General features: G+C 44.3%; 1 protein-coding gene across 1 annotated transcript in view; it reads right to left on the reverse strand.

Annotated features, from left to right (window-relative positions):
• The window catches only part of Pptc7 (PTC7 protein phosphatase homolog (S. cerevisiae)), a 47,238-nt gene that overhangs the window by 10,429 nt on the left and 21,687 nt on the right, over nucleotides 1-15,122 (reverse strand). The window contains exons 2-3 of the mRNA XM_013023083.1: nucleotides 3,033-3,225; nucleotides 860-1,058 (exon numbers count right to left, since the gene is read on the reverse strand). Of these exons, the coding sequence (XP_012878537.1) occupies nucleotides 860-1,058; nucleotides 3,033-3,225 (392 nt within the window). The remainder of the gene's footprint in view (nucleotides 1-859; nucleotides 1,059-3,032; nucleotides 3,226-15,122) is intronic.

The following is a 15,122-nucleotide window of genomic DNA, read 5'->3' on the forward strand; positions in this document are numbered from 1 at the left end:
CCCCCCCCCGCCTTCCATTCTTAAGTCTCCTAAGTAGCTAGCATTGTAAGTGTGAGCCACTGTATCTGGCTAGGACAAGACCATTTCTGACTCCACTCTCTGAAGTTGTATTGACTGTCCATAAGAAAAGGGCCTGAGAACAGGGAAGTTACTATTGTTAGCTTCTCTTACAATGTATGTAAAACCTGTCCAAGCAGAGGCATGCAGAATAATGACTATCTCCCCAGCAAAATTTAACAAGCACACTGCATGCCCCATGTGCTGATGGCTGAAAAACTGATATACTGTGATTGTGAAACAGTATTTTACCCTCCTGTCAGTTACTAGGTGTCTATCAGAATTCAATGTGGGTAAGTGCTACAGTGGCTCAAAACTGTAATCCTAGCTATTCAGGAGGTTAAGGTCTGAAGGATCAAGGTTCAAAGCCAGCCTGCACAGAAAAGTCTGGGGTTCTCCATCTCCTAGTAACTAGAAAAATACTGGATGAGAGGTATGACTCAAGAAATAGAATGCTAGCTGTGAGCAAGCGAAAATGCAGAGCCAGAGAGCCAAGGCCTTGAGTTCAAGCCCTAGTACCAGCACACACACATAAAAAAGAATACTATGTGGCTATAATGTCTCAAAGTATCTTTCACAGACCCATCAAAAGGTCTTCTTGATGAGATGGAAATACTTGTCCCACTATATTCAGGGGGAAGTGGAAGGGACTCAGAAGAGTACCTGTCACTCAAGGGGAAAGTAGGAGGGGCCAGAAAGTACTTGTCACTCATGAGGAGTGGGGCGGGGGGAGGAGAGAGTGGGAGAAGCCAGGGAGATTATCTGTACTCAAGGGGGTAGTGGGAGGGACCAGGGAAATTACCTGTCACTCAGGACGACTCCCTCGGCCTCTGGGGGAGCAATTGAGAGCTGGAATGGAGTGTTGAAGTAATGCTGCTGCTCATCAGACCGGTGCACAACTTCACCACCCCTAACCACTAGGAAGCCGGAATCCCCCAGGTTGGCTGTGTGTAAGCGGTGGCTACTCCTGTCCAGCACCACAATGCACGCGGTGCTGCTACCTAGGAAGGAACCAGATAGCGATACACAATGGAGGCAGGTGCCTCTGCACACATCTTCATCATGTAACTTCAAAGACCAACAGGCTGCATTTTGAGTTTCTTTCCTACACTGAGTAGTATTAGTTCTACTTTGCACACCCATAAACATCAGCTATGACCTAGGCAGGGTCAACACATGGGAAGAAAGCCCGCAGGCTATTAAGATCTAGATTCTTCCTTCTACAGAGATGGGGGAAGGGCAAATGGCTTCTGCACCAACCTGCACTGAGAATGGAGTGATGTTCGGATGGCTGACCCACCCATCAGGCACCAGGCAAATCCCCCATGTTAAAATGTAATTTATTTTATTTTATTTTTTTTTGTCGATCGTGGGGCTTGAACTCTGGGCTTGGGCGCTGTCCCTGAACTCTTCAGCTCAAGGCAAGCACTCTACTGCTTGAGGCATAGCACCACTTCCAGTTTTCTAGTGGTTTATTGGAGATAAGAGTCTCACGGAGGGGCTGGGAAGGTGGCTCAGTGGTAGAGCGCTTGCCTTGCATGCCAGAGGCCCTGGGTTCGATTCCTCAGCACCACATAAGCAGAAAAAGCCAGAAATGGTGCTGTGGCTCAAGTGGTAGAGCGCTAGCCTTGAGCTGAAGAGCTGAGGGACAGCGCCCAGGCCCAGAGTTCAGGCTCCACAACCGGACCCAAAAAAAAAAAAAAAGAGTCTCACGGACTTTCCTGCGCAGGCTGTCTTTGAACCGTGATCCTCAGATCTCAGCCTCCTGAGTAGCTAGGATTATAGGCATGAACTACTGGCGTCGGGCTGGAAATATTTTTTATCCCAGAGCTCCTTCTACAAGCCCTCGGTGCAGCAGAGGGACAACCCTGTGAGGACCAAGAATTTACAATGCACTTGGATGTCTGGAGAAATGCATCAACAATTAATGGCTGGCTCTTTAAATTACATTTGCTTTGTAGGCTTTGTGGCCATTGCTGGCTTAAAAAAATGACCACCAGGGTTGGGAAGGTGGCTCAGTGGTAGGGTGCTTACCTTGTATGCATGAGGCCCTGCGTTCGATTCCTCAGCACCACACAAGCAGAAAAAGCCAAATGGTGCTGTGGCTCAAGTGGTAGAGCGCTAGCCTTGAGCTGAAGAGCTGAGGGACAGCACCCAGGCCCAGAGTTCAAGCCCCATGACCGACCAAAAAAAAAAAAAAGACCACCGATTCTTGTAAAGTTATTATTTACAGTTATATCTAACTGAAGTTCAGTAAAACTTGCTTGTATTTAAGTTACCAAGTGGTACACAGATGTGTGGGTTAAGTATACATCACACATGGCAATGAAATGGCTATTCAATGTGTTTTAGGAGGAAAAAAGTAATCACAATATTCAATGTAAGTAAGCCACTAACATGGCGTTAAATTTATTTCCATCTCCAAGTTACACAAGGAGAATGACAAAGTCAGCAGAGGTAGGGTAAAAAACATCAGAAAAAACAAAACTTTTAAAGTATAAAACAGCAGGACAACTCTTTCCAACTGGTTGTCCCAAATAAAGCGGAAAGGGGAAGGCTTGCAGACATGCGGGCATCAGCTCCTGCCTGAGGGAGAGCTCACAGCTCCTTCACCAAACTGTTCAGTTATAGGAAGAGCCTTAGAAAAACACTACACTAAACCGGGTGCTGGTGGCTCATGCCTGTAATCGTAGATACTCAGGAGGCTAAGATCTGAGAATAGTGGTTCAAAGCCAGCCTGGGCAAGAAAGTCTCCATGAGACTCTCATCTCCAAAACCACCAGAAAACTGGAAGTGGCGCTGTGGTAGAGCACTCGTCTTAAGCTGAAGAGGTTAGGAGCAGTGCTCAGGCCCTGAGTTCAAGTCCCACAACCAACAAAAAAAAAAGAAAAACACTACAATGCCAAGTCAATTTCTTGGCTTTGTTTTTAACCAATTAGTAGCTCCTTTAAGAGGAAACAACATTATTTACTTACCAAGCAAAGGTTCTTTATTTTGCAGCAACTCACAGTAGCTTGTGGTGAGAATTCCAATGGGATTACTCGGCACAAACCGGCCTTCCTTCACCAAACGCTCACACGTTCGCATTAAAGTCCCTGAGAACTGAGATGGGTCCACTCCATAGTCTCTCCACCCACCAACGCCATCCGCAACCCCTAAGGAAAGGACAAGAGCACCATAACAACATCTTAGGAAGTTAACTACATGCTAGTGCATCATCATCATCTGAAAGTCACCCTAAAAAATGCTCAAATTGAATTCAATACACATTAACATTTCTAAGTCAAATTATCTTGCTTACAATTTGGTCACTCACTTATTCATGGATAAACATTTGTGCTACCACAGGATGGCACTGCCAACCAACTATGAAAGAGTTCCATTTCAGCAGGAGTATCATTTTGTATATAAGAATCTGGGTTAACAGACATCCCAAAATAGATGAATGGATCAAAAAAATGTGGCACCTATATACAATTTTACACAGCCACTAGAAAGGATAAAATAATAGTATTTGCAGGGCAAAGGATGGAACTAGAACAAATCATGTTGAGCAAAGATCAGAGAGACAAAAGGTACATATTCTCCCTGATACGCAGAAGTTATATTTAAAACCAACAGGATATGACAAATTATACCGGATTCTAGGCCCATATAGAGTGAGACCGGAAAAGAGAGTCTTAGAAGAAAAATCACCAAGTTGTAATACCCAAGCACCTCTTTATATATTTCATATACATACTGAAATGAACTCCAAAGATAAGGAAACAAAAGACCTTTTCTTAATTTGTCTTTTCATTTTTAGATACACATGCACATCTTAGGGAAGGTGGGGGAAAGGCACAGAATCAGTGGAAAATGGGTGAAAAAGTGCAGCATCAGAGCCCACCGGCTATATTGGACTTTGATGAAAGTGAACCAAGCAACTCGTAAGGCAGGGATGGAAGGGAGGGAATAGGAGAGAATGAGGGAACAGATGATAATAAGCAAAAGGAAGGCAATGTACTTATTACCTGATGTATGTAAAGGTAACCCTGCTATATATCACCTCTAAAAAAAAAAAAAGAATCTGGGTTCGCATCTGTAATCCTAGCTACTCAGGAGCTGAGATCTGAGTGTGGTTAGAAGCCAGCCCAGACAGGTAAGTCTGTGAGACTCTCATCTCCACAAAAAAGGCCAGAAGTGGAGCTGTGGGTCAATTAGTAGAGTATTATTAGCTTTGAGCACAAAAGCTGAGGGCCCAGAGTTCAGGCCCCAGGACTGGCACAGAAAAAGAAGAATTTTATGAGAGAGGACAAAAACTGATTTTTTTCCTTTAAAGTGCTGAAATAAGTGATAACACATGAGAACAGCAGAAGCAGAGCTGGAGATGGTGCTTCAGTAGGACAGCATGTTTAGCATACATGACAGCCTAGGTTTGACTGCCAGCAACAAGAATGAAACTGCCAAAACAGGAAATTTCTTCTGTTTTGTTTTTTTGTTTTGGTTTTTTTTGGGGGGGTCCTGTCGTAGGGTCTGAACTCTGGGCCTGGGCACTGTCCCTCAGCTCTTCAGCTCAAGGCTAGCGCTCTACCACTTGAGCCACAGCACCACTTCCGGCTTTTTCTTTTTGCTTATGTGGTGCTGAGGAATCGAACCCAGGGCCTTGAGCATGCAAGGCAAGTGCTCTACCACTGAGCCACCTTCCCAGCCAAAGCAGGAAATTTCTAACATCAGATATTGGCCAATATCTGAAAAGAACCAAACTGGTCCTTTCCTCTTTGAGGCTTCAGAATTAACCTGTGCAGCGATGCTCTCTACTACAGCAGCAAAGGCCACAAGTGGCTTTGGAGCACCTGGAATGGCAGGTAAGCCCTGCCCCAAATATAAAATACTTGCTGTGAAAAAAGTCCAAGTTCTCACTGTAGACTGAAGTAGTATTCTGGATATAATATACTAAATAGAATCCATTACTAAAATTAAACTTTACCATTCTTCTATTACTTGATGTGAGTACTAGGAGGTAGAATGGCAACTCTGGCTCAGCTTAGGCTGTTTCTATCAACCAGCACTGGTGGAGATTTTCACAGGTCCACAGAGCTGCTGCTGAGCTAGCTCCTAGTCTGCTTACGGCCCCTTTATGAAGAGGACACCAGTACTCAAGAAAGTCAGTGAAGTATGGAGGTCACCATCACGTACTCTGTGCCCACCGCGTGCAATGCACAGGCTCATTCTCTCTCTTCCAACGGGCAAGTCCTTTTCTTCTTTCCTCACCCTAGGCTTGAACTCAGAGCCTGGGTACTGTCCCTAAGCTGCTTTTGCTCAAGACTAGCGCTCTACCACTTGAGCCACAGCACCACTTCTGGCTTTTTTTTTTCTTTCTGTTTTTATGTGGTGCTAAAGAATCAAACCCAGGGCCTCATACATGCAAGGCAAGCGCTCTACCACTGGGCCACCTTCCCAGCCCCAGGCAAGTCCATTTCTGCCTACTAACTTTAAAGTAACAGAGGGAAATGTCAAACATTTATAGTACTAAGATTGGAAATATCTATAAACAATATGTACAATAGTTGCTATGGAAATAAGAGACTAAAAGCAAAGCAATCAACAAGTAGACAGTTCACACCATTCTGTATCCTTTGAATTTTACCTTTATCATTAGCATGTGTTCTGGATGTGGGGAGAGAGGATGGTGAGTTTAGTGTGGATAACTAGGGGCTTGTACATGCTGGGCAAACACTCAATCACTTAGCTGCATCCTGTGCAGGAACTAAATAATTTCAAAGACTTCCTGAGCATGAAACTCCCTCCTTATATAAGCATTTGCATTTCTGTACACCCATCTACATCTTTGATTTAACATGAAATGGACACAGATTTTTTTTTCTAGTGACAGCCGTGATCTAACAAAAGCAAATAGGTTCTGAGAGAGGAAGTAGCATAGGCAGACAAGTACGATGATTAAAGACTTACTATCACTGGGGCACTATGTGACCAACCAGTAAGCAAGATCTCTCTTTGGGGCAATTCCAAACTAGCTCATTAAATGATACGAAGCCTGGGATTTGTTTCAAAGTAAGTAGGGGTGGGAGGAGATGAGACAAGCCTGGCCATGAATGGATCATTGTTGAAGTTGAATGTGAGCAATGCTCATCTTCTCCACTTTGATATTTATTTGAAAACTTTCACAACACAGTTTAAATAACAGTAACAATGACAAAGTAAAAAAGAAAAAAGATTCTCTGCCCTCTGCATGGAGAGAAAAAGCAGAAGCAGTAGGCTGGGTAGGTGACCGGCTTCAGCGCAGCCTGTAGATAGGGCAATCTCTGACACCTTAGAGAGGACAGTGGAGGTGCGGGGAAGAGAACACTGAGGCCACCTCCTCACCAGAACAGCGACTGCACTGCAGCCTGTTTTAAAGTAGGTGTGAGGAGATGTGAGAAACTATTACAAAAATTTACAATAGTTTACTAGGAAGTTCTTTTGAGGAATTCTTATTTCATAGGGGTTACACTTTCACTTATCTTCCTCCCCGCGCCCTCCACCCCTGCCCCCCACCCCCCGCCCTGGCCCTGGGGCCTAAACACTGGGAACTCTGGACCTGGACACTGTTCCTCAACTCTTCAGCTCAAAGCTAGAACTCTACCACTTGAGCTACAGCACCACTTCCGGCTTTTTCTGTTTACGTGGTGCTGAGGAATCAAACCCAGGGCCTCATGCATGCAAGGCAAGCACTCTACCACTGAGCCACCTTCCCAGCCCCTTTCACTGCAAATTTAAATGAAACAATTTATGTTAAAGTAGACTACCATTACAGTCATTGCCACATCATCTGATGATTCATTCATTCTTTTCACTACTGCCTGCTCAAGGAAAGAATTTTCTCTAGTCCAAGAGCCACAATTAACTTTAAATACAATATGGTTTCATCTATGCATGTCCTTCACAAAGAAAACCATTAAACAGAGATAGTGTTTAGAGTCAGCTCCTGGCACCCGCTAATCATCTGTCAGCAGGCTGAGTCTGCCCCACACAGCCTTCAACATTAATCAGATTCTTCCCAGAATAGAGCACAACCTTTCAGGCACCTGTTTGCATTTTACATGGGTAGAAGATCCCAGACGAAACTACACCAGTCAAATCTCTTTAGAGGAAAGATAAATTCAAAGAGTACTTTTAAAGAAGCATATAAACTTCCCAATAAGGTTGTGGTGGAAAAGTTCTTCTTTTGTTCTGTCATTTTCTTAGAGAGAACAAGTTATCTAATGGGAAGAGACATAGGTTCAGAATCAGGTTAAAATCACAAGTACATCTGAAATCTAGTTCCTTTTTTTTAAAATTGGAAATCAAGTTTTATCCACATTCAAGTTATTTCTTTTTCTTTTTTGGTTGGTGGTGGGGCTTAAACTCTGGGCCTGGGTGCCATCTCTCAGCTCTCCAGCTCACGGCTAGCACTCTACCACTTGAGCCACAGTGCCACTTCCAGTTTTCTGGTGGTTAAAGATGTCTCACAGACTTCCTGCCAAGTCTGGCTTTGAACCGTGATCCTCAGATCTCAGCCTCATGAGTAGCTTGAATTACAGGCATGAGCCATGGGCACCCGGCTCTTTTCTTTCTTTTTTTGCTGGTCCTGGAACTAGCATTCAGGGCCTGGGCACTGACCTCTTTGTGTTCAAGGCTAGCATTCTACCACTTATGCCACAGCACCACTTCTGGCTTTTTCTGAAATAAGAGTCTCATGGACTTTCCTGCCCAGGCTGGCTTTGGACCACAATTCTCAGATCTCAGCCTCCTGAATAGCTAGGATTACGTGAGCCACCAGTGCCCAGCTGCATCCCAGTTGTTTCTACTCAGAAATTAGTGCATCCTCTCTTCCAGAAGCCAAAGCTTCAGACTATAAAGAACACAAATAGGGGCTGGGAAGGTGGCTCAGTGGTAGAGCACTTGCCTTGCATGCTGGAGGCCCTGGGTTCGATTCCCCAGCACCACATAAGCAAAAAGAAAAAAGCCGGAAGTGGTTCTGTGGCTCAAGTGGTAGAGCACTAGCCTTGAGCTGAAGAGCTGAGGGACAGTGCCCAGGCCCAGAGTTCAGGCCCCATGACCGGACCCCCAAAAAAAAAAAAAAAAAAAAGAACACAAACACCTGTAATCCTAACTACTCAGGAGGTTGAGATCTGAGGATCGCGGTTCAAAGCCAGCCCAGGCAGGGATGAACCTCTCCAGTAAACTACTCCCCACAAGCCAGAAGTGGAGCTGTGGTACAAGTACTCCAAGGTGGTAGCCTTGAGTAAAAGCAGCTCAGAGATAGTGCCTTGTCTGTTCAAGTATGCATACACACACATTTCAAAGGCAAAGAAAACTGCTGGAAAGAGCGCTTAAGATCCCAAGGACATCAGTACAGCACCTACCCAACAGCAAAGGACAAGAATATTCCTCAGGACAAATGGAGGCCACCAGCACATGTGTGCTCTATGAGCACTGCTGTGCTAGGAATGCAGCAAATGGCTGGAGGGAAGAGACCTGGCCTGCCTGAGCCTCTCTCCCACTGGCAGGCAGTGCCTGATTACTCACAGGGAACCCACCTACAGGCTCCCTAAATGCTGCCAAGGGAGGGTACAGGCCCTGGAGTTAGGCCCTAGGGGGTTCCTCCAATTTCCACAGGCACAAAGGGGAATGGGAGAAGGAATGGAAACAACTAAGTGGGGCTAGGGCTTGGGAAAAGGGAGGCATCGGAAAATGCAAAGTAAAGTTATGGGCAGGGCTTGGAATGAATGAATGCCAGTTCAGGAACTCAGATTTGATGCTACAGATCTACACTATCCACTGGAGCCCTAGCTAACCTCACTGAGCATGATCATGTGTGCCTGCTGTTGAGTGTATTCCAAACACTGCACCAACAACAAAAAATTGGACAGTATCTTAGTAAAATACTGAAATATTTTAGATTTTCAGGATTAAGAAGCTAAGTATATACTAATTAAAATAGAGTACTCTGATTTCATCTTGCTTTTGGTGGGGAGAAGGTATTGCTATGTTGCCTATGCTGAAAATTTCAGGCTCCAGAGTAACTAGGACTATAAGCATGTATCAAGACCTGGCCCATTCTACTTAATGTAGCTACTAGGAAATTTAAGATTACATAAGTAAGCCAGGCACCGGTGGCTCATGCCTGTAATCCTAGCTACTCAGGAGACTGAGATCTGAGGATCACGGTTCAAAGCCAGACCGAGCAAGAAAGTCCATGATTCTTATCTCCAATAAAAACCACTAGAAAACTGGAAGTGGCGCTGTAGCTCAAGCAGTAGAGCACTCGCCTTGAGCTGAAGAGCACTGGGACAGCGCCCAAGCCAGCCCAGAGTTGAAACCCACAACTGACCAAAAAAAAAGAAAAAAGAAAAAAAAGATTACACAAGTAGCTTATGGTATACTACTACAAGTCAGTACTGATACAGACAACAGAAAGTGATCAAGGTTGGGGCTGGGAAGGTGGCTCAGTGGTAGAGCGCTAGCCTTGAGCTGAAGAGCAGAGTGACAGCACCCAGGCCCAGAGTTCAAGCCCCATGACCGGACCCCCCTCCCCACCCCGCCAAAAAAAAAAAAAGGAAAAAAAAAGAAAGTGATCAAGGTTAATGAGTAGGGATGATATAAATCAAGCTATTTTATTTATTTATTTGGGTCCGGTCGTGGGGCCTGAACTCTGGGCCTGGGCGCTGTCCCTCAGCTCTTCAGCTCAAGGCCAGTGCTCTACCACTTGAGCCACAGCGACACTTCTGGCTTTTTTGTTTTTGCTTATGTAGTGCTGAGGAATCAAACCCAGGGCCTCATGCATGCAAGGCAAGCGCTCTACCACTGAGCCACCTTCCCAGCCCCAAATCAAACTATTTTAAAACCAATCTATTGCCTAGGGCGGCACACATAAAATTCAATTGGTTTTTACCACTAAAGTGGAAATACAGTTATATAAAGTGGGAAATGATCACTTATTATTTGTCTTTTTTATATGAGATGTAGTGAATACTAAATTTCCACAATAATATAAGCACCCAGGAAAAACAGTTGCCAATTTTTTTTTACTTGAAAATGCACCCAACACAGACTATGGCAGAATCTTCAACATTCCCTGAAATCCCCTTACTTGGATCTGTCATGATCTTTCTGCATTCATACAGAGTACACACTCCAATGAAGCTGGTTCTACAGGATGGTTTCTGTCAGTGACAAACACAGTCTGTTGCTAGGATCAGTGCCTGACAGTGAACTGAAACTCCAGAGAATGAGTGAGAATGTGGCCAGGTCACAGGTCACAGAGTAGGCGGGCAGAGTGTAGCCAGTGAGAATCCAATTGGGCACTTTGTTGCCCACAACTGAATGTTCTCAGAGCAACTGTTGTCTAAAGGCCTCACAACAGGAAGATTGTGACTAGAGAAAAATGAGATCTGAGGATAAAGTCAACCTTCCATCCAACAAAACAGATCACATTTACATCAACATTTCTGAAATGATTAGGGCATTTAAGAACACTCCCTTGTGATTCAGAACTGTGAAATGTTGTATTTGCAAATAATTATCCCAATGGGAACAAAAACACAGAACTGCTGGAAAAAAAATCATCAGTGAAGTTATTGTGTATAGTGTGCTTTGACGGTCTTCAGCTCTCCAGAGGTGAAATCATACATTATAATGTTCCACCTGCTTCAACAACCAGCCCTGATTCCCTCTGCAAGAAGCTTCTCCAAAGCAACCACTCTGCAGTAATCATAAGGAAACCTGCTTCTCTTAGTTCTTCAGAGGCCAAACTTACATCAAGATCTCTAGATTTAAGCAGAACAGCTAATGAATAAAGCCTGAAAGGATGAGAAGAAACAAAGATTCAACCTTGTAACAAAGTGTGAAAATGGAACCTAGAAGCAAAACTCAGATTCTGTTAAAGAAATGGAACTGCTCAGAGCATCTGACAAAATAGGAAAAAAATTGTCTTTAATAGGTTAGAATTGACTAGTAGCCTAGTAAGTATGAAATTACTAGTCAAATTAAAGAGCTTACACACACACAAATACACATGCTTCCACCTATTATCCAGAGCTCTTCGTTAACTTGAGAAGATTATTTCCAGACTACTCTGGGCAGTTGCTTTGTCTTAAAAAGGAATGGAAAGTTGCTGAAATGGAAGTTAGGAAACAAAGAGTATGAAGGCAAAGAAACTTCAAATATCATCTGCTTCTATTATAAATCAGGAAAACACAGGCAGGACAGTAAGGGTATTACAGAATTAAGGTCCTCTAATAAAACCAGGGCTTCTGTTAGCTTCTGGTGTTAAAAATGCTTTACGAGCCAGGTGCCAGTGGCTCACGCCTGTAATCCTAGTGACTCAGGAGGCTGAGATCTGAGGATCACGGCTCAAAGCCAGCCCAGGCAGGAAAGTCAGTGAGATTCTTATCTCTAATAAACCACTAGAAAACTGGAAGTGGCACTGTGGCTCAAGTGGTAGAGCACTCGCCTTGAGCTGAAGAGCATAGGAACAGTGCCCAAGCCCAGAGTTCAAGCCTCATGACCAACCAAAAACAAAACAAAAAAAAAGCTTTATGAAGATAACTCATTTAGACCAGCTTTCTGGTATGTATGTGTCTTTGTGTATTAGACTTTGAGGCTCAGAGGAGCCAATGAGTGCCACCACCTTGCAAGCCATATATCCTTGACCTAAAACCAAAGAGGTTACTATTTACCTCCTGCTTTCTTTACCCCTCTATAAAAATAAGAACTGGCTTTGACTAAACTACCACCCTCTGGGAAAGGCCAGGAGTCACATGCAGTGCTGGCAAGCACACTTGTTCTTCCTCCTTTAAATGAGAACAGTTCCTTTGCATACTTCTGCCAAGTGAAGACCTGTTTCTTGATTTCTGAACACTGTATTTTTTACTCTACATATTGTTCGGTTAAATATGATCTTTGAGTAGCACAGCAAAGAATAATTTTCAAAGAGTAATTTTCTTTTTGTGTTCCATGCCTTCTTGTTATTTTTGCTATTCAAGCAGCTGAGATCTGAAAATTGCGATTTGAAGCCTGGACAGACAAATCCAGTAGACTCTTGTCTCCAACTAAACAGCAAAAAGCCAGAAGTGAAGCTGTGGCTCAACTGGTAGAGTATAAGCATTGAGTAAAAAAGCTAAGCAAGAGGAAGAGACCCTGAGTTTAAGCCCCAGTACTGGTAGGTGTGCATGTGCACATATAATGCACGTATGTGTGTGTATGTGTGCGTGCACATGTTCACACATACATGTACGCACAAAGAAAGCAAACAGGTTACTTCTATGGGAGGGTAAAACATTATATAAATCCAGTTAAAAGTACACTATAATGACATTGAATATTGGAAGCTATTCAACTATTTTATTGAACATTCACTGTGTCAGGATGTGCACTGAGTGGGAGCTGAGTTCCTGTGCATGAGAACCTAAAATCAAGTGCTAAGAACTGTGGCTGAGGAGGGGATCTGGAGAGAGCTAAGATAAATGACTGCAATAAAACAAAATAAATGTAAACCAATAAAAACAAAAGCACACTATCTCTACCTGAAGGAATCAGAAAAGTACTCAGAAAAGTGTCTGAAAAGATTCAAAGTATCTGAGATGTAGGAAGCATGCTGATGAGGAAGGCACGCTGGGTATTTTCTTCCCATTGTGGGTGGGTTCGTTTGTGCCTGGGTTTAAACACAGGAGCTCACGCTCTCACTTGGCTTTTTTTTTTTTCCTTCCTGCTGGTGCACTCTATCACCTGAGCCACACCTTTAGTCTGACATTTTTGCTGGTTAGTTGGAGGTTTTGAGAATCTCTTGGGCTGGGCTCCTGTGGCTCACACCTGTAATTCTACCTTCTCAGGAAGCTGAGATCTGAGAATTGTGGTTCAAAGCCAGCCCAGGCAGGAAAGTTCCAATTAACCACCAGAAACCGAAGTAGAGTACTAGTCTTTCTTTTCTTTTCATTTTTTTTTTTTGGTAGGTCATGGGGCCTAAATTCTGGGCCTGTGCACTGTCCCTCAGCTCTTCAGCTCAAGGCTAGCACTCTACCACTTGAACTACAGCACCACTTCTGGCTTTTTCTACTTATGTGGTGCTGAGGAATTGAACCCAGGGCCTCATGCATGCAAAGCAAGCACTCTACCACTGAGCCACCTTCCCAGCCCAGAGTACTAGTCTTTAGTGAAAAAGCTCAGGGACAGCACCCAGGCCCTGAGGTTCAAATTCCAGGACAAAAAAAAAAAAATTTCTTGTACTTTCCTGCTGGGCCTGGCTTCTACCTGTGATCCTCACATCTCAGCCTCCTGAGTAGCTAGGATTACAGGTGTGAGCTACCTGCCACCAGCTGTTTTTGTTTTGTTTTCTTTAATGAATTCTTACTTGGCCACTCTCAAATCACGTGTGTGTGCGCGCGCGTGTGTGCGCGCGCGCGCTCACCAGTCCTAGAGCTTGAACTCAGGACCTGTGTGCTGTCTCAAAGCTTCTTTTTCTCAAGGCTAATGATCTACCACTTGAGTCACAACTCCACTTTCAGCTTTTTTGGTAGCTTAGCAGAGAAAAGAGTCTTATATACTTTCCTGTCCATGTTAGCTTTGAGGCTTTGAACTACAATCCTCAGATCTCAACCTCCTGAGTAACCAGGATTACAAACGTGAGCCACTTGCACCCAGCTTCCTAAACCAGTCAATCCTGGGCTTGAACTCAGGGCCTGAGCTCTATCCCTGAGCTTTTTCACTAAAGGCTAGTTACTCTACCACTTAACCCACAGCTCTGCTTTCGGCTTTTTTTTTGGGGGGGGGTGTGATTAACTGGAGATAAGAGTCTCATAGACTTTCCTGCCTGAGCAGGTTTGAACCACAATCCCCAGATCTCAGCCTCCTGAATAGCTAGGATTACAGGCATGGGCCACTGGCACAGGGCTTCACACTTTTAATCTAGCTCTGTTCACTTTTTTCCTCCAAGAAATCTCTCAAAGTTATAAAAAAAAAAAAGTGTATGGTGTACGTGGAGGGGTAGGGATAGAAAGTCCAAGTCACAAAGATTAGTTGCAGCTCCACACTGAGGAATCTGACCTCCAGGTAAAAAGCCTGCCTGAGACACTCCTACAGCAAACTGTCACCATTAATCAGCACAAAGCCACCAGAACATAGGTATTGGGAACTCCCGGGAAGGGCAATGTCTTCCACCACTAAAGTCAAGACAACTTAGTGAGGCTTTTTTTTTTTTAACGTCTTAATTAAGGGGCTTTTGTTCCTTAGGTATGGCTAGTACCAGTGTAGTATTTAGACTCTACAGAAAAACCCCTCAGGGGGCTGGGAAGGTGGCTCAGTAGAAGAGTGCTTGCCTCAGATGCATGAAGCCCTGGATTCCATTCCTCAGCACCACATAAACAGAAAAAGCCCGAAGTGGAGCTGTGGCTTAAATGGTAGGGCACTAACCTTGAGTCGAAAAGCTGAAGGACAGCGCCAGGCCCAGAGTTCAAGCCCCACGACCGACCAAAAAAAAAAAACAGTATCAAATTCTGAAATGACAGAACCAGTGCAAGGGCAAGTTCTAGATCTCAACACAGAGAGGAGGCGTTCTTGGTGGCCTCTGAGCCTCCAGATCTTCATTCCTCAGGAGAGTCTTATCTCCAAGCTCATAGCACTGGCTTGGAACAGTATACCCTGTTCCAAGTGCCTCCACCAGTACTCTACGAAAGCAGATCTTCAGCAAGTGAGTTAACTTGTCTTAAGAAACACAAACTAGCCTGGCACCAGTGGCTCATGCCTGTAATCCTAGCCAATTAGGAGGCTGAGATCTGAGGATCACGGTTCAAAACCATCCTGGGCAAGAAAGTCTGTGACACTCTTATCTCCAATTAACCACTAGAAAACTAGAAGTAGTGCTGTGGCTCAAGTAGTATAGCACTCGCCTTGAGCTGAAGAGCTGAGGGACAGCGCCCAGGCCCAGAGTTCAACCGAAGAAAGAAAGGAAGGAAGGAAGAAAGAAAGAAAGGGAGAGAGAGAGAGGGAGGGAGGGAAGAGAGAAAGAGAAAGACAGGAAAGAAGGAAGGAAGGAAGGAAGGAAGGAA

This window comes from Dipodomys ordii, unplaced genomic scaffold, assembly GCF_000151885.1.
Source record: "Dipodomys ordii isolate 6190 unplaced genomic scaffold, Dord_2.0 Scaffold66, whole genome shotgun sequence".
Classification (NCBI taxonomy): Eukaryota; Metazoa; Chordata; class Mammalia; order Rodentia; family Heteromyidae; genus Dipodomys; species Dipodomys ordii.